The sequence below is a fragment of the Scomber japonicus genome, chromosome 13 (assembly GCF_027409825.1).
Source record: "Scomber japonicus isolate fScoJap1 chromosome 13, fScoJap1.pri, whole genome shotgun sequence".
Classification (NCBI taxonomy): Eukaryota; Metazoa; Chordata; class Actinopteri; order Scombriformes; family Scombridae; genus Scomber; species Scomber japonicus.
This window is the reverse complement of record NC_070590.1, coordinates 27251494-27271718: the sequence shown is the minus strand read 5'-3', so window position 1 is coordinate 27271718 and position 20225 is coordinate 27251494. Positions and strand designations below refer to the sequence as shown.

At 41.6% G+C, this 20225-nt stretch overlaps 1 protein-coding gene across 1 annotated transcript in view; it reads left to right on the top strand.

Annotated features, from left to right (window-relative positions):
- jam3b (junctional adhesion molecule 3b) overlaps positions 1 to 20225 on the top strand; it is a 33400-nt gene that overhangs the window by 8582 nt on the left and 4593 nt on the right. The window contains exons 2-4 of the mRNA XM_053331841.1: positions 19485 to 19553; positions 19668 to 19781; positions 19867 to 20019. Coding sequence (XP_053187816.1) covers positions 19485 to 19553; positions 19668 to 19781; positions 19867 to 20019 — 336 coding nt within the window. The remainder of the gene's footprint in view (positions 1 to 19484; positions 19554 to 19667; positions 19782 to 19866; positions 20020 to 20225) is intronic.

Genomic DNA, 20225 nt, shown 5'->3' with positions numbered 1-20225 from the left:
TGAATCTCAGACTTTGTCAGGTCATGTCTCACTATCAGTAAGCAGTATCAATATCTGTATCTATAACATCCTAACTCTACTCAACACTAATCATGATGAGCTGTAGTGCTGCAGACGCTCCAGCAGTGTGGTTGGGAGTACAGCGTGCATTCAGCTGACTGGACAGATAGAGCTGGCAGACTGTAACCAGACCATCTGGTCATATGGTGCGAGGGCTATCCCGTCTGGACGACTCAGTGGTAAATATGATGGGATTGAACTGGAACTGATATCACTGTTGGGCTGTTTCAGAGTTTGCCAAATATATTTGGGTAGAACGTAATCCAAATGGCATTGATCAGAGTTGTATTGATCTCTCCCACCAGTGGTTGAAAAAGTCCAGACAACAAGATGATTGTGAAGACCCACAGCTGGGCGTCCACTAAAACTCCAGCAGCTCTTTGAAAAACCGTCCGTGTGGAAAATGTTGTTGGGACAGAACAGGAATAAATATTTAAAGAGATGAAACTGTTGATATGTAGGAGCATTAATGGAATTTCCTGATCCTGTCAGAAAAGATCACGGGTGCCCCAACGCCCTCTGCTTTTTAGGCTTTGCTGTGAATCATATGCTAGAAACTCGGACACAGTGCTCGCACACGGGGCTGTTGCCACATGTGTGTGAGGGCATACTTTGGGTAAGTAAGTGCCTCAGATATTTGTCAGGATTCCAGACATAGGCGACGAGTTTGTAACATGGTGACTGGCCCCCTCCCCCCTGTCTGAGCTCCAATAGGAGGGAGGGAGGGGGGGTTCTGCATGTGAGTCTCTGTGCCATAGAAAGCAACAGAGTGAAAGAAGAGGAGAGTAATTTGGGTGGATTTCATCATGAGTCAGTGCTTTGTCAGGCATTGCTCATCATTGTAATAGGTCATTCAAACTGGCCAGACTGCAGTCTCAAAGCTGATCACAGACTGAAGTATTAAGTTGAGATTGTCTTATCATTTAAGTTAGAGAAGCCTAAAGTAAAGACTGTCCAGCTAACAGGAGCACTTAGTGAATCATAGCATTCAAAATATCATTTCTATTGACTTGGTTTAAATGATGGAAAACAAGAAAGGAGGGGAGGATGTAATGATGCGGAGCCTTAAGATGAGTCGGTGGATGTTCCACAGCCCATCTGTGTCGAGGGACTTCCTGAATTTTATGCAGTTAAGGTTATAATGAAGCTTAATTGTCAGTTTCTCAACATTTAAAGCTCATATCCTGTAAGAGAGTCGAGTCATTCCCCCAAAACGGGCAACCTTATCTAACTCGGCCATTTCCTTTCACAAGACCCACTCCACTTATATATTTATACAACGCTCATTATCAAAGCTCACAAGGTAACCGTACGAGAACCCAGCTAGACCTTTAGAGATTATTCACAGAGCCTTAATAATAACAGTGACTTATTACTGGGGATTTTCCAAGACTTAAACCATTTCCTCACTGGGAGGAGAGATACCACAACAGATGAAAAAGAAAAAAAAGTTAAGCCACAGCGACTGTCAGAGATATTTCTGGGATAACAACTGTATTTATTGAACTCAAACACGAACAAGCACTTAGTAGGTTTGCAGTAATATGACCGCATTCATGTCCCTTGTGAGTTTTTATATTGAAACGATGTATAAAGGTCAGGAAATGAAAATAAAAATGAAAGCTGGATAATGAAACTGCCCTTTTTTGAGCTCGCTTGGACTTGAATGAAAAGCTGCATTTTTAGCTCAGATTTCTAGTGAAATTGGACACAAAAACAGCACAGGTGTAGAATACCATAGTGTGTGTACCTTCATTTGAAAAGTGAGCACGTTCTCCATTAAATTTGAGATGAAAATGTACTCCGTGATCTCGTTTAAGAGAGTTTTGACACTTGTACCTTGTCCTCCAGGTGCTTCTCAATTAGCTGCAGTCCACTGCTCGTCTAGTCCATCCCCTAAGCTCCATCTCATACTTATTCTCTCGAACCCAAAGAACACAGAGAGCACAGATGTGTGCTTCCTAAAATATTCAGCATACAAAAGCCAAAGAACCAACAAATTATTTATTGAGAAAATAAAAAAAAAAAAACGCCAACAGCAAGAAAACAAGAGAACAAAAGCCATTTAGTCAGCAGGGGTAAAGTTAACAGTGTATGTGTGTGGTGCTTTTTTACATTTTTTTATTTATTTGTGGGAGGCTGACAAGAGGGAAAACACACAACAGGCCACCAACCTTTAACACCAGCCACACTCCACCCTAAAGTTGAACCCGGAGCTCCCTCGCAGCCATGTGTTCTGGTCCGATCTAGTTTCAGCTAGAACAATGATCTTATGGTTTCATGAGCTTTCCGCCATACTTTCAGAAGGAATCTGTATCTCTGTCCTGATGAGTGTCTCGAAAAAAGGCCTATGTCCAGCCAGCCAGCGCTCGGTTGTAATGTATTCCAGCCCCCCTCCCTCCTCCATCCTCTACCCTTCCATTCCCTTCGCAGAGGATCACTCATGCAGAACTGAGCAACTGCACGGTTTTATCTCAGATCATCAACACTCAAGATCATCAGCACTCACATCTGTGGGCGGCTTTCCTTTGGGCCGATTGTTAGCAAGCGCAGCAATGCCATTCAGTAAGAAGCTCGACTCCGTGGAGAGGGAAGGGGCCAAGGGAATGGTGATGTGCTCCGTATCCAACATAAAGGTCCTAGTCAGATCTTGAGCGTAACGGTCGTTATGAATGGGACTTGACCATTTATGGCCGCTCCATTTCATCTCCAAGATTGAAGGCTGGTGTTTTGCTTATCAGGGGTGGGAGTCTAGAGTCTGGACACTCAGGCAGACTGTGACACTGACTGTAGTCTGTCATTTGGGCAGTGGAAAATAAGAGAGAAATACACTTGGTGAGGTTTGGCTTTCCTCCCTGAATCAGGCGACAGATGTGTGCAGATTGTTGTTGTTGTGTTTGCATGTGAACAGCAGAAAGTGCATTATAATCTGCTCAGTAGGACATTTTTGGTATTCTCACCTATAAGTGGAAGATTAAACTGAAACATGTTTTCATCAGTGTTGAAATGAAGTGAAGTGTCATGCACATAACTACACACAGTAACACATTACAGTCTGAATTATCAATGAAAACATACAATAAACAGTATAAAACAGAGCTATGAAAGCACTCAGTTATATTGCACATGTACAGGATGGTTGTGTTCATTATTCAAATGTAAACCTCTGTGATAAAGCAAATATTTCGGAGGGAAGCACGTGTATCCTAAATTGAGGCGGTGAACGCACAGCGCAGCAGAGCAGATATGTGTGACGCAGGCATACAGACAGCAGGTGACCGAGGTCGCCAGCTGTCCTCTATTCTTACCATGAAAGCACTTTGGAGCTTGGCCATTATTTCACCCACAGTGGCGGGCCGCGCCGTACAAGCACACCTTTACTTCCTGTGTGAGTGAGGGTACTCGTGTTTGCATAGCTCCCGTCTCAGAATGGGTGGCACGTAAAACGGCCGCCCCGTTTCGGTCCGTCTGAAGCCTTTGTCTGGTATTTCCCACGGAAACCCATCGAGGATTCCTCTCGGAGCAGGTGACAGAAGTGCGGCTCCAGCAGAGTGTGGGGGGCTGGTGGGGGTGGTGTGTGTATGTGTGTGTGGTGGTGGGGGGTGGGGGGGGCGGTGGAGGGGGTCAGGACGAGAGCCTCAGATGGTTTCCCACCCCCAGCTGTTGTTCAAGTAACATTCCCTGTCCCACAAGCTCAGCCAGCCTGTGCAAACTATTTGAGTCCAGAGTATGCTTTTATGCACATTTGTTGTCTGAGGGGAGGGGGGGCTTATGAGGTATGGGGGGGGGGGGTTTAGGGCCTGTTTGCAAATTCTTGTGGGGAAATCGCACACTTTGACGTCTCAATACTTATTTTTATTTTATCGCACAGTGTTCATAAACAATTCACTCTTACAACAAGCAGCAGCAGTGATTTATTCTCAGTTATGCGAGTTGCAAAACAGTTTGTGGGTTATGACAGAGGGCGTCTCCACCCTTTTAATTAGGAGTTATTTCAGCCATTTGAATAAACAACATTTCAAGAGGCAACCTTTTTTTTGTTTATGTCGTTCACGTTATCTACAGTTTGTGACGCCAACGTACTTTGAGTAAATATTTGCTTTATTACACATTCATTCAAATTGCTTCAAATAAATAAACCATTTTAATCATTTTAAACCAATTGTTTCCTCAGGGGAGAAAGTTATGTGTCCTTAGAGGGAGTGTGGGGGTCATGAAGTGACCCCCCTCCCCCCCAAGTCCCCTCAACCACATGCCTGTCAAAGCTTATTTCACCTGTGGTCAGTCGTCCCCCCACACAGTCACACACTTTGGGCAACCTCACATTCTGCACTCCTCTTCATGTACTCCACACCAGTGCTTACTAAGGAACAATGAAACAGTCAGAATTGCTTCCCACAGCATTATACAACAAACAGGGGGGGCCGGTGGACATAGTTTGCGAGGGGGCTGCTTTAAAGGAAATCTTTGTCAAAGAGTAGATCTTAACAGCGGTAACGTGTTTGACCTCCTGCCCTCTTGCTTGACCATGCTTTTTTTTTGGTCAGTCGGCTGGCAGCGCTTTCTGTCTGCTGTGGTTCATGTAAAATGTGAGCAACAATCAGATTTATGTGTTTCTATATCAGCTGGATACTGTTACCGTGGAGAACAGTTAACTGGAACGGCATGCAGGCCTTTCTCCGAACACAAGCAGGTTAGCGGAAGAGTCGTGAGTCATCTGTCAAAAAAGCAAAATTCACGCTAAGTGTTGCAAAACAGCTCGGAGGCATGAGAAAATATTTGATGTAGTAAATCTATTAAAGCTGGGGAACAATCGTCTCCGTCAGTAAAGCAGACATACATCATGTCAATCTCACTGCTGTGTTTCTCCAGCGCTCAGCCTGACACTGTATACAACATGGCTTTTGTTCAAGAGGGAAACAAAAAGAGCACTTTAATAGGCTGGACTGTGGGAAGCCAGTGTAAGAGTGTGACTTTAGAAATAGTGGGATTTGTCCAGGGCCTGCTGTTAGAGAGCTGATAGCATCTTGATGACTGAGCCGAATGCTTGCTGGGAGGCCTCATGATGAGGTCTTTATAGGCTTCCTGCTGATATCTCACATTCATGTAGTTACACGGCTCCAAGACACAAGGCTGCACTGTAGTTGTGTTACATTTGTTTGTTGGCCCTCGTGCTCAGTTTGTATGTGTCATTTAACCCTTGTATACTGTTCTGGGTCCAATTTGACCCTCAGCTATTGCCATGTGTTTTAGTTAAGTGAATAGTTAATAGTTTAATAAGATAGTAGTTATGAGGATTTCTTTTTATGATGTGTGCAGTGAAGACTGATGGCTCCATAAAGTTCTTGTCATTTTCACTTAACATAAAATACATTTCCATCATTATTGCTATGTTATAACATGATATTGTGTGATAGGAGCTGTTTTTTCTCCTAAAATTAGCTAAAAAATACACTCTCTCTGCTCTCTGAAACATGAATCAAAGTTGAATCACATTTATTGATCAGTCAGATCGATTATTGATGCTTTCTAAACACATCTGTGCTTCAACATTTGGTATCACTTTATATGAGGGGATTCTTAGACTGCGTCAGAACGGACCCAGGGTGTAGCATATGAACAGTATGTAAGGGATCATTTCAATGAGACTAGGTGAGCATTAGAAACACACTGGACTCCTGTCTGTGCTGTAGAGACGTGCAGGTGGGAGGAATGCACAACTCGTGAAAAGAGAAATAAAAGTCAGCAGTTGTGTAAAAAGTTTTGTGTGTCCCTAAAGGCTGCATCACAAAAAACAAAAAAGCACCCTTTCAGTTCGGCTCTTTTCAGCCCACAGCGGGGCATCCTTGCCTTGGAGCACGCAGGAAGTGAGGCAGATTAAACCTTTTGGACCCGCTAAGTCAACACGCCTCTGCCGCGCGGCCTCGCGTTATTGTTCAGTTGTCAGTCGAGCCTTAGCTCATCGCAGCCGGCTACGCTCGCTGTCCACGCACTCAACAATAAGCGCTTATCTCTGTGTGGCTCATCTGGCCCTAAACAACCCCCCCCCCCCCATCACCACCACCACCACCTCTCTCTGTCAGTGTGCTGGCCAAATAGGGCATTATTAGGTAAAGGAAGTGCTGGCTGGTCAAAAAAAAAAAAGAGGCATGTTAATATCCCAGCATCCAGATTAGCCAGATATGTGCAGATGTGAGTGTTTCCAGATCTTTAGATGTAGTAGAGGAATTATTGGTTAATCCTGTGTGACGTGATGATGGAAAGCTTTAGAAAAGGGTGAATATTTCTATTGAGGATGAAATGTGTGTGTGAGTGTGTACAGGGTGGGGGAGGTTGAAGGTTTGTGTGTGTGTGTGTGTGTGTGTGTGTGTGTGTGTGTGTGTGTGTGTGTGTTGGAGGGACAGTGTGTTATCCAGGGATTTATCAGCATGTATTATTATCTGACCAGTTCATTGTTGACTCACATGGAGGATATAGGTTAGCTCACAGTAGCAATAGTCATTTATAAAAGCCCCCGCCTCTCCCTTTTTCTCCTGTGATCGGTTTTAAAATGGCGTCACCGGTCAAGCGGACTTCTCCAAATCATGCAGTAATATTACCCATAATCCAACGGCGGGGCCACACAAATGTTTATTTTCATCGTGCTCAGAAAAGGCCTGCGTGGAAATTGCATTCCTAATTAGGATTAAGGAAGGGGTCAGGCAGCCTGGACTAGAATGTGAAGCATTCGCAACGAGCGCCGCCGCTGCCATCTGTGCAGAGTGCGGCGAGGAGCTAATTCTGGCACTGAGTGTGGCGCGATTTAACACAGATTTTCATGGCAGCAGCTCCGATTCGAATGCGGGATTTGACTTTGAGCGCAACCCCCCCTGCCCCCCCTTCCTCTTCCCCCCCCAAAAAACTGTTGCAGGCAGTTGAATTAGCTCCCCTCCTCCCTCCTCTCCCTCCTCCTGCTAGATCTCCTTTAAGCTGACGCCACGGAGCCCCCCCCCCACCCCCCCCAATTCATGCGGACATCCAACATGTGTGGCATGTCAGATTGTTCGCATAACAGAGATGCTGCGCCAGGGGAGGCCCGCTCACCCTCTCGGCCTTCTGCTCGGATCTGTTTTGACAAGGCGTTCTCATTGTGTCCCTCACGAGGATGACCTGAGCTTTGAAAAAAAACAAAAAAAACAGCAGCCAATTATTTCATCATGAAGTACTGTCAAGGTTTCCCCTGGTAACCGTATAAGACAGGGAGAGGTACCACAGCTTACACTCCTTACCTGGGAGGGATCCCAATTAGGGGGCTGAGTGGGCTCTAGCTGGTGCTGACAGCCTCTATAAATAGTGCCTGAGCATTTTAATGCTAACCTGTTCTCACTCCAGCCAGGAGCTGCTCGTAATTGTAGGATATCACCTGAGACGTCTACATCACCATCCAAGTGACACGGAAGAAGAAGTCGGTGTTGTTATACCACCTGTAGGCTTCAGCACTTGTAGATTTTGTATGGATACCATCAGTGATTGAGTGAGTAACAATTAGTCCACTTTATCTCAATTTTACAGTTACGTTTTATTGTTAAGTTGTCAAAAAGGGGAGGTCTTTTACTTTGATAGGACAAATTATTGATCACACTAACAGGAAATGCACCTCCGTTTTCCAATTGTTCAATATTTAGGCAAAATAACCTTCAAGAAAAAAATGTAAATATTATCTAGGTTAAGTAAACTCTTAATTTTCATCATTAAAATCATTTCAGAATTCATTTGATAGAACAGAAGTGACCTATGTGCATTCAACCTATTTGACTGTAAGTGGCTTATATAGCACTAGGCTACTCTGAGACTATGTTTATAATATTCAAAGCATCATAAAGTGACACAGTAAGCGAGGGTGTTACATTTTCCAGAGATGTATGGATACCATCAGTGATTGAGTAAAGTTAACCCTCTATATTGCATCTCAATTTTACTAAAAGCCAGTCATTTAAAATCCATGTTTTACTGTGTAGTTGTGAAAAAGGGAGGTCTTTTACTTTGATAGGACAAATAATTGATTACAACACACTAGCAGGAAATGCACCTCCTTTTTCCACTAAGTAAGTCATGATTTGAGTTGACTAATTGTTCAATATTTAGGAAAAATACCTTCAAACTATCATCATCATTAAAATCAGTTTGGTGATTTTTGTGAATGAGTTATATTGATTTGCGGCCATATGGCAACTATATGTGATTATGGAAGTGATCTGTGTGGATTCAACCTATTGACTTACATAGCACTAGGCTACTCTGAGACTAAACATATATATATAATACTCAAAGCATCATCAAGTGACTCAGTAAGCGGGGGATGTACTGTACAGATTCTTTAGTTTTTAGTTCAAAGTGTATGTTTTTGTTTTGTATTTGTTTAAAGCAGAAGTTTGAGTTCCAGTCATGTTCCTAATGATCCACGTGCACACAGCAGCAGGCGTGGGCGCAGTGTTTCTCTGACACCGCACAGCATCTCAAATAGAACTTGGCCGTATCATGTTTTCCGTGAGGTCTCATTACCAGATTTTTTTTGCGTATTAGATTTTAGCTCCACTTTTTCACAACGTGCACACTCGATGGTCACTGTGTGTTGTGTGCGTCCTCAGTCACAATAGCCATCGACCATTGTTGTGTTTAATTAAGCATTCATTCACTCCTACTGCCTGAAACTGTGTCACTAAACAAAGGTCTCCATTGGTCGGAGCTTGTGAAGAGGCAGTGTGATTCCAAACAACAGTACTATTTTTATACAGCAGCCAGCATCTGATTATCTGTTTGCCAAGATGTTTCACATGACTTCATGAATGAGTAATATTATCATTGACGATTCAGTTAACATCAGGTCTTTGAAAATGCTTTACTGTCAGGAAGGACTTTGGCAGCATGGGAGAATACAGGAGCCTCATGTTTAGAAAGTGCACACTCATCTACAGTAGATGACACTATTGTAAAAGTAGTAAATTCATTTAAAATATACATCAGCAGTCAGACTGTCTGTCACTTTGTCAATAATGTGCTATAATGATAAATAAAATCAAAGAATGATAGTTATATAACAGCATATAATATAAAATGCTTATATAATCCGCAATCAATTCAGTGTGTGTTATATAGTTTGACACCTTTGATCCGTTTGTTTTATGACTGGTGCAAATTGATAGAAATGCCTCAGGCTGTTTGTATAGACTGTAAACAAAATGCACATCAGTGCTGTCACTACATACTGTGTGACTGTGCTCGCACTGTTAGTCATTAGTCATTAGTTTGCATTTATTATTTATTTTCATATAGAAGATATTGTTTAGCCAACTGTATTTTCCTGTTGTGATGTGGTGATGAATAAAAGGCCTAGATGGGAACTAGATGAACTAAACTTACTTAAAAAGACCTGAGTGAGATTGGTGAAGCGTGAGTATTTTTAGTGAGTCTCCTGATGTGCAGTGATGGCTCGCAGTGTTTGGCGAGTGAACGCGTGGAAAAAGGTGGAAGAGTAAAAGTTGCTTCTCTCCTCCTCTGTGGTCCAGTCCTGTGAGCTAGTTGTACTTTGCTTGAGGTCAAAGTGAGAGCAGGCCAGATGTAGACGCTAACACTGACACAAAGTGACAGGTTCCCAGGCATTCAGTGACACCATCGGCTTGTCCCCCCCACCCACCCACCACTACTCACCCCCGTTCCACCCTCCTGCACCCTCTCATTGGCTCAGGCCTAGTCTTTGACCCTGCTCAGATCAGAGGGCTTCACCAGCAGTAAGGCACATGGGCTGGCCCCGGCCTCACCGGGCTCACAGATAACGGCCCGCAGCACCTTCATATGTAAATGCAGAATAAATGAATACACAAGCAGGCCTGCTGGGTGAAGATGAACCGTGTTTAAGTACACCTGGAAAAGATAGGACGCATTTTGAATTCAGTCCTGATACCAGAATACAAGTTGTAGTCAGACAGAATTAGTTTATCCAGCAGGGGCGGAGTGGCTGACATCACCCTCAGTTCAGAATAAACACACACACAGGATGTGTGCTGCTTTCATTATGAGGTAGTTCACCTTATAAGTAACCTTTAAGATGATAAAAAAGGAGTGTTTGGTATTCATGTGACTTACTAACATCCATACTTTACTTTGCCTCTGTGTTTAAAGCTGGTTTAAAGCATGCTGATCACTTAGTATTCTGAACACAGTGTTAACTTGACCACTTTCATCTCTCAACATTATAATTCTGCAGGCTGTATGCTGCTTGGCTTCAGGAAGAAGCAAGATTAAAACAGCTAGTGTTAACTCATCAGCTCATATTCTCTTATTCTTCACACACTGATTCATGTCTATGAGTCACATTTAAGCAAGAAATCAGAAGGCAGAGAAGCTGTCTGAAAACTTTCCTGGAAACTGATCAAACTATGACCCAAATACCGACACGCTGTACTTAGCAAAGCAGGAATTCAGTGGACCACTCCGCCCCTGTTCAGCATGTGATACATTTATATGTAGGTTTAATATAGCTGCATATTTTACATACACTCAAAAGTTTGCTGCTCCTCCTGCAGTGACACGCTGCTGCAGCCGGATCAAGACACAGTGACATTTGCTTGACAGCTGAAGGAGCGAGTGACGCATGTTTATTGTGGAGTTTCTTTGTTTTCTCACACTTTATGCTTTTCGGTTTGTTTTTTTTTTTTCATAGTGTTTGTTAAACAGATTTGACAGCAAACCCAGAGGCAGCTGTAGTCATAGAATAAGGTGTGTTTCTGTCCACCTGGTTTTTATCCACAGTTTGAAATCAAAAATAACCTTAGTGGAATATTTGAAAAGATCTCCCAAAACAGCTTTTTGATTGGCTGACGGCTAAAATGTAATCAAGTGGAAACAGGTTTAGAGAATAAATCATGACACACTTTAATGTCTACTCAAGCTCCATCAGAGAAACTAAAAAAACAGCAGATGAGAGCATCTCAAAGATCAGCTTTTTATACCTCCTTCCTCTGCAATGCTTTCAGATTTGATAAGGAATAATGGTAATAATAATAGTCATAACTTTATTTGTATAGCACCTTTCATACAAAAAATGTAGCCCCAAAAAAATCAAATAAATTACAGCTTTGCATTAAAAGGACGTACAAAGAGCATAAAACAATGTTAGGCAAGGCAAGGCAGCTTTATTTATACAGCACATTTCACAGACAGGCCAACTCAGTGTGCTTTACATAAAAACTAAATATCAGGGGACGATTAAATAGTACAAATTGGGAACATTAAAACATACAAATAAAAAAGAAAACCCAATTATAATAAAAAAGAAAACAAAGTACAGAAAAGAGGGAAAGAAAACAAAAGACTAAAATAGAGCATAAAATATGAGAGTGCAGCATAAAATAATGATTTGCTTTACAGTTATTCACTAATGTTAAAAAAACATGAGTGTAATATAAGAGAAAAATAATAATAATAGTAAAACTAATACTTCATAAGTCCTTGTTTTCTTCATCTCCATTAGAAATAGTGACAAACCAAAAAGGAAAAATATAAAAACAACAACAAATAAATAGAAAAATAAAGCAGTTTCTGACCAAAAAGTGCAGTAGTACACCAGTGTGAAGATGACTTGTAGAAAAGCTAATGAATGACCAGCAGTCTGTACAGAGCCGCCCGTCACACAGAGGTTAAAGGAGGTGTGAGCTGGGAGAAGAAAGTTGAACACACACTTGTTGGATGGGAAGAGTCTGACACAGTGGGATGACCACAGCTGTGACAATACAACCCCCGGGGGTCATCCTCCCTGCCAGCTCAGCCCTAAAAACCCTCTCTCTCCCCTCTCTCCTCGCTGTCATCGTGTCACCAGGTTACTATTTTCATGGAAGAAGACTTCTGAGGTCTGTTTCAGTCACTTTCTCCCACAGCTACCAAGAAAAACAGGTGGGGCCCCCGTCTGGTGCCCGGTCACCAGTCAGGGGGGAGGGGAAGGAGGGGAGGGGAAAAAACAAGTAAGACAGAAAGAACCTAGTTACTATGGAAATATCAGCAGCAATATTGCTATGGGAACGGGAGCAGCAGAGCATGCTTTGTCTAGGATCTAATCGTCTCTCAGAAAGAAGCTTATGGTAATATGGCGATGCTCTTATGAATTAATTTGTCAGGCTTTGTGTCCCGGCTGACATCATAGACTTTTATCAAATGGAAATTAGCATCTCCTCAGGGGGAAGAAGAGAAGAAGCAGCGCTGCAGCAACACACTGTTCAACTTCTCACTTGCTTCCTGTCAGCGTCACAGCGCATCACTGTAATATGTGTAATTACACAGACGCTTCACTAATGATTCACTATCATATCATTTAGTTTAGAACCCTGTCTTAACATGATACTCTCCGTGAACACTGCTAGATGCTTAACTATATTACATTCAAATCAATAAATATGTGTAAAACAACAATTACCAGCAGTTTAACCGTTTTTTTTAACTTGGTGATATAACTTTGTCACATAATTCTCTAAACCTATCATATTGATTGTTGAAGAGGCAATCGCTCAGCTCTGTAATTTTTTTGTCCCTTTAACTTTTTTAATATACCTCATAACGTTTTTGCAAGGGTAGACTTCATGCATACAAAAGTAAAGGAAACAATGTCAGTACAGTACATCCTTTAAACAATAAAAATAATATAATAAATCTTGATTATAAGCCATCAGACTGTAAAACACCACGGCTCCCAGTACTTCCCACTCCCACTAATAAGACAGGCTGTCCTTACTGTTTAATCCCAGGAACGTTGCACACTTGTATATAATATAAGGAATGTATGTATATTGTAGATTCATGTAATAACAGATTATTTTAGAGATTGTTTATTGTATATTTCATTTTATTTTATTTTTTATCACTTTACCATTACACAGCTACTGTTTGTCAAATTTGAATTTCCCCCTATATCAATAAAGTGTACCTTACCTTATAGTAACACATTGTCAACAATAATATATAATTCAATAATTTTAATAATAATAGAAAATAAAAAAACAGTGAAAAAAGTGTGCTAAAGTGTGAGTATCTTTCAACGCTTTGGAAATTCCCGACTCAGCCACATATTGAACTTTTGCATACCGCAACCAGAAACTCAGCATGTTGCTGCAGCAACTCATGTGTGCAGTGCTGGAAAAAAACCCAGCTTGTATGAAAAAAATAAACATTTACACCCTTCAAAAGATGCTGTGTTTGCTTTTAGCAGAGAAATAAAAACGAGGATGTACAAGTGAAAGCCCACAGGAGACCTGGCAGCCTCTTAACACACACTCCCATCTGAGGCTTTGAAAGCACTAAAAGTCATAGAGCAAGAGGCTTTAACTGTGTAATGATCCAATCATCTACACTCAGTGAAGAAGCTCCTCACTTCCAACAAATACTGAGAATTCTGAACTATTCAGCTTTTTTTTTTTTTTTTAAGTTCACCACCTGAAATGTATTAAACTGTAAATCTTATCATCTAAAAGTCTTGAGAACACACTTATAAATATAACCGTATTAGTGTTACGCTGTTGGAACGTCTTACAGTTTTAATTACAATCTAGTCTAATGAGTTTAGCTTGTGTTATATTAACGTTAGGAGCCAGTGTTCTGTTTTTAGTCTCTCACCAGCTGCAGCACATTTACTGTAATGTTGTTAAAAATGGTGGCAAATACACATCTAATGAATGAAAGCTGAAACGTGTTAAAAAGTAGACTTTGTTTATGAGTTGACAGTGATGTTAACTCATGCTAGACTTGCTGTCTTGTGATTGTTTTCATCTGATTATTATAAGTCTCATAAGTCATTAGGACTATATTGCTGCCAACCTGTTTGTTTGCTTGCTTCTCATTGGTTATCTGTGGAGAGGTTATGGAGAGAACAAGCAGCACAGGATGATGCTGTTGTTTCCACACGGTTGTTTGCATCCTCTTGTTTGCTCGGGTTTAAATTGGAAAACACGTCGCTGAATAAGTATCAGGAGTATCTAGGCCACGTTATTCATGTAACACAAGCTACACGCGTGAATATATAACATGTATGTTCCCCGGCCCAACACACGTGTGCACACAGACAGTTTGACACACACACACACACACACAGTATATTCTGTCACGTTGTCATTTTTTATAAAGTATTAAAAAGCAGTTGGAGGACGTGGCCTTGGAGGTGTGAGGGGCGGTTTTGATGTGACAGGGGTGTTTTATTGAGATGACCGGTCATTTCTGTTGGACTAGAGGAAGGAAATTAATTGCTCAATCTGCACTTATGGAGCAGATAGCACTCCTTTTTATGAGGAATCAGCTGACAGAAGTAGTTCAAAATGAATAGAGTAAAAAAAAAAGAATATTAACAGCTTCATGTTTGTCGACTTTCCGCGGCTCGGAATACGTGACGGGTTTCCAAACAGCAACTGGTGAAGCTGCATGTGTGTGTGTGTGCGTGTGTGTGTGTGCATGTGTGTGTGTGTGTGTGTGTACTTTGATGTTTGAGCTTCCGAGGGGGCGTGGGAATAGTCTCCAAAAGGCACGAGGCGTAGGTGCTCCACAGGGGAATATCATCGGCGGTTGCTTAATTGAACCTTTCTATTTATGATACGAGCCTCACCTCTCTGGATTCAGCGAGCAGCAGCAAGGGAAACAAAACGCTCTCTCTCTCTCTCTCTCCCAACGGGAAAAGAAGAGAGAGAAAAAAAAGAAGGGATTCATTACACAGTGCAGGCATCAAGAAATAACCAGCTCCTCTCTGCTTATTGTGTTATTCAGTAATGTTAAACCTAAGGAAGAGGAGGAGGAGGAGGAGGAGGAGGAGGGAGTTTAGGAGGGCATTACTGTAAGATTACAGAGAATACCCAGCAACCGTCAAGGAAGATTAAAAAAATAAAAAAACTTTGATACAGATTTGCAGATTGCCACATCTCACACAGCTGTGTCCAACTGAGTGAAGAAGGGGAAAAAACAGAAAGAGAGAGGAAAATCCCTCCATATGTAGGCCACTGAGCACCTGTACAGTTAAAAAAAAAAAAAAAAAAAGCGAATCATCTTCCTCACACATCTGGTCACGCAACATTTTAGTCCTAGTGTGTCAGAGTAAGAACCGTCATGAAAAACAGTTATATTATTGAGCGTGTGGATGGAGAAGGGGCGAGACCTCAGAGGCTATTCAAGGAGACAAGAACGCAGACAGGATGAGCGGAGGGAAGGATGTGTCAGACAGACTGGAGGAGAGATGGGGAAAGTCCGCTCTCATAACACGCAGTCAGCATTTCCCCACACTTCCATCAAGCCTCAGATACTTTACCGGCCACGACGCTCCAGCTGTTTGTTCTCGTTGCCCAGTTGGATAACGATGTAGAGATGGTTTAGGAGAGGAGTGCTTTGGGGGGGGGGGGGGGGGGGGTGTCATCTAAATCCACTGTTTGTGTGTTTGAAGTAGAGGTTAACAGTTTGAAATAAGTCAACAGAGAATATATGACTAACATCTGTTTGTCATGATTTGACATGAAATACTGCAAATCATTGAAAGGATAAGTTTAATTAGAAGACACATCTGCTGGTCCTTATCAATAAAGTAAACATAAAACATGATAGAAGAATGAAAACTAAATCACAATCCAGAAAGAAGACAGTACAGATATATACAGAGTCATGGCAGTGTTGGTTAAAACACATACACACATGTTCTAAGACCTTGTGTCACAGTGTGTAGGCTCAGTTAACGCCATTATAATGACATTTTATGCTTCTTTTAACCCGATCATAAATGTGTACATTAAAATGATCAACACAGCATAAAGGTGAGGACATTTTTAGTAACAAACACACGACTTGAAGCTTAAGTAAGATTGTGAACGCATCATTAAATGTCTCCTGAAGCTTCATTTGTCTTTGCTTTAATTGCACAATATGTGGGCTGTGTGCTTTAAGAGTAAGTAGTAATTGTGTTTTTAGATGGATAGATGGATAGATGGATAGATGGATAGATGGATAGATGGATAGATGGATAGATGGTGGTTAAGTTACACTGTGTCTTGTATCTCTGCTTAAATATTGACTCTCCAGTTCACATTTTAAAGGTTTTTTTCCATTTTTCCCCTGGAATAAACAATAAACGGACATGACTTTAGATGTCAGTCATCAGCAGCCTATTATTATGTTAGTTATGATGTAGGCAGCCTTCAGTCCTTTACAGTTCTGGTTTCATGTGGGTTTTTTTTTTTTTTTTTTTTTTCCTGGACAGCTGTTTCCATGCTAGACCTCTCAAGCTTTTTATCACTACGTCAAGCTCACTTAGGCACCTAATCTGCACTAATACCCTCCAGAACGAAGGATGAGGAGGAGGAGGAGGAGGAGGACAGGGACAGGGGTAATAAAACTCCTACAGCTCTTTCAGACACAGACACAGAAAAAAAAGAAAAGAAACTAAAGCGTTCATTTAATGGAAAGCTGCAGCACTCAACCAATCATGAGGAATAATTTATCGTCAACTTTGGATTCTTTTTCAACCCGGCGTATTCTGATATATTTTGAACTCTATGCATACTTGGCCTACTTTAGATATGGTATAAAGTTACACAGCACATGAGGTTCTGTTGAAACTGAAGGCAGAAGTAAGCAGCGACATGCCTCACATACACTAAGCTTTTGTCACAAACGCTGAAAACAGATGAATTGAGGTTGTTGAATAGCAGGTATCTTCACCTCACTGTAAACATGGATTCTGTCATGTTGCTGCCTTTTAGTGGAAAGAAAAGATTAGCCTTCAGTCAGCGTGCATTAAAAGACAGCTTACATTTATACTGCTGCACACAGCTCACAAACTTTACTTCTCTCTCTTCTCTCTACTGAGCTTTTGATTCTGACAGAACTGTGTGTGTGTGTGTGTGTGTGTGTGTGTGTATGTGTGTGTGTGTGTGTGTGTGTGTGTGTGTGCATGTAACACTGTGAAGTAGCTAAATAAGTGTATTGAAGGTTTTTTACTGTCTCAGTTGTGAAATTATCCCTACTCCTTTAAAAATGACTTGTAAAATATAGAAAATAGTCATGTTTTAGTTGTATCCATATGGGACTGAGCTTTATTATCTGGCTTGTATCACACAGGATATATTTAAAAATATTTATCAGAATAAACATCAGCAATCAGAACAATCAAACAACAGTGAAACTATTATAGAGATTAGGGCTGCCAATATATTGATATTATATAGATATTGTGCTATGAGACTAGATATCATCAAGTGTCTTTTCTTGCTTTTAAAGGCTGCATTAGAGTAAAGTATTGCCATTTTCTGTACTTGCCAGACTGTTCCAGCTGTTCTATTTGGTTGGTTTATTGGTTTTCCCCCACTTTGTCATTATATCTAAATTATTGATGATTATTTGTCAAAAATCTCATTATGTAAATATGTTGTGAAAGCACCAATAGCCATCCCTACAGTATTGTTGTGATATTGATATTTAGGTATTTGGTAAAACATATTGTAATAATTGATTTTATCTATATCGCCCAGCCCTATAAGAGCTGCACCGATTGTGAAATTCTGGGCTGATACCAATTTTTAAAATAAGAATTTGGCCGATAACAGATATATATACTGATACCGTTTTATTTATTTCTTTTCACTGATAGGCCGATGTTAGTCACCAAGGAGGAATATGGGCAGATAGGATATTTGAGTGATACATTGGTGCATCCCTAGAGACTATATTTCCCCACAAATAGCTTCACACGTCATGCAGTACTTAATATTGTATTATTTAGCTTGCAGGAAGAAAGTGTGTTGCCCCTCCTCTGGGAGGTCAGGGTCAGCTACAGACCCCCTCAGCTGCTCACAGAAGAATTCCACATGTTAGTGTAAAAGGCTGCTTCAGTCCCAGATTTCTAATTGAAAATATTCCTATTTACTGTTTAACCTGAAGAATCCCATGTAGAATGAGTTTTTGAAAACAATGTGTTATAGCTGATACAAAGTCTTCTTTCTAATGAGCTTCCTGAGGATAGATCTCTTATTGTTAAAGGTTGTGACCTACTTTTGACCCTCACACACCGTTATATTACTGTAAGCAGTGGCTCAAAACAAGCTGCCGTCTTGTCATGATCTCCAGAAAAGACTGCAGGCTAATCAGCTTACCCTGTCTGCTTTAGCAGGTGACCCTTAGACACTGCTGTGGATCCAGATGACAGTTGGTGGAGGTCAGGTTATCCCCGTTTGAGCAATTTTCTTTAACTGAGGGGCCCAATAACACTTCCACCGCTAATTAGCAGCAGGCCTCACCTCCATACTGCTCTGTGAAGCATGACGTCAGGTGCTCAGGCCATGAGAATATGCTCCACAGTTGGATTAGTGAAAATATGTGAAAATATAACGGGTAAGTGAGATGTAGCATGACTTTAGAGGTCTGTATGCTGTATTGCAGATAAATGTGGATGCAGATTCTTGCTGATGTCTACATTCAGTTTAAAAAAAACCTCAAGACAGGAGCTCATAAATCTTATCATAATTAACTACAAGTCCATTTTTAAGACTCAGTCCAGAGTTGGCAGCAGTAGTGGAGTTACACAAATGGAGATTAGGCCTTCAATAGATTTTCAGTGCCAGCGACCCTGCATCCAAGAGCCACACCATCATTTTATGTCTGTGGAAGTGTTCACCAGCGTGTTCTGTCTTAACAGTCATGTGGAAGTGACTTTGCGTAGATGTGTTCGTGGACTAATGGCTGTCAGGATGATTCAGCAGTGCCCCCCCCTCTCTCTCTCTCCCAAGGCCCTATCCCTCCACCGCACAACACAGATCTTTCCAGGGTGCTTTTGCACCATTAGTCCCACATGGGCAACAGCATCAGGCTCAGAGAGAGATAGAGAGAGAAAGAGAGAGAGAGAGAGAGAGAGAGAGAGAGATGGGAAAGAGGAGAGGGGAGAGGGAGTGAGGGAAAGCGAGACAGAGGAGAGAGAGAGAGGGAGGAAAGGGCTCGGCAGGCAGTTGAACTACTGGCATGGTGAGCTTGCCCTGAAAAGGGCACATGCCTCCCTGCGCAATTATCCACTGTGCATAGAAACAGCTCCCCCACCCTCAACACACACACACACACACACACACACACAATTGTTTAACCAACACAACTAAAAATGGAAGATGGACAGTAACAGTAGAAAGCCAAAGAGCATCGACATGTTAAAATGTAGTGTTGATGTAAGGTTGACATTTTTACTTGACTTGAATGAAGTTTGGGTAAATGTTAGAGGAGTGAGCAGAGATACAAACATCACTAAGGAACGGGTCAAAGCAAGCGCAGCACATCAGTGGACGTCAGCCAGTATTGTGCATATAGTGTATAGAGTTCATCAGCGCATCATGAAAATTCATGGCACGCAGAGTCTCATGTTGCATGGTCCTCCTCTCTGTGGTGTTTTACAGGCTACTTCAACGTGCTGGCGGTGGTGCTGAAAACAAACAACAACTCACCGTGGACCGACGAGTTTGACAGTAAGAGCCAATCAGCAAACACCATCACACAAGAAAAAAATAAAGCAAGAACAAGACATGTAGTTTCCACATCTGTGTTGAATTCACTTCCTGTCCTATTTCTCTATCTTGCAGAAATTGAGTTATCATGTTTGATCGAATCCATCTCCACAAACAATCCCAGAATCGAATGGAAGAAGATAAAAAACGGGGGGCCGAGTTATGTGTACTTTAACCAGAAGGTCTCAGGTAAAGTGTAGAAGCCACAGATTCAAAGTGTGTCTAAGTCTACACATGAATAAATAAATGATGATTGATGTTTTCCCTCCAACAGGTGACTTGGAGAACAGAGCGATGATCAGGGAACCGGCCACACTAGTCATAACCAACGCCACAAGATCAGATACAGCCAAATACCGCTGTGAGGTCACAGCCGCTAATGACCAGAAGACCTTTGATGAGATTACAATTGACCTTGTTGTAAGAGGTACTGAACTGCCTGCATCATTGATTCATCTGTGCGAGTGTGCTTTAGGCTGAGAAAACATGTGAGTGAGAGATACGAGAACGATTAATGACAATATGATACGCGGGATTAAAAAACAAGCTATTATTGTGGCCTTAAAAGAGAGACCTTGCTCAGTGATTCACACTCTGGATGCAGTAAGATGACACCGTGTTGTAGGTCGCACC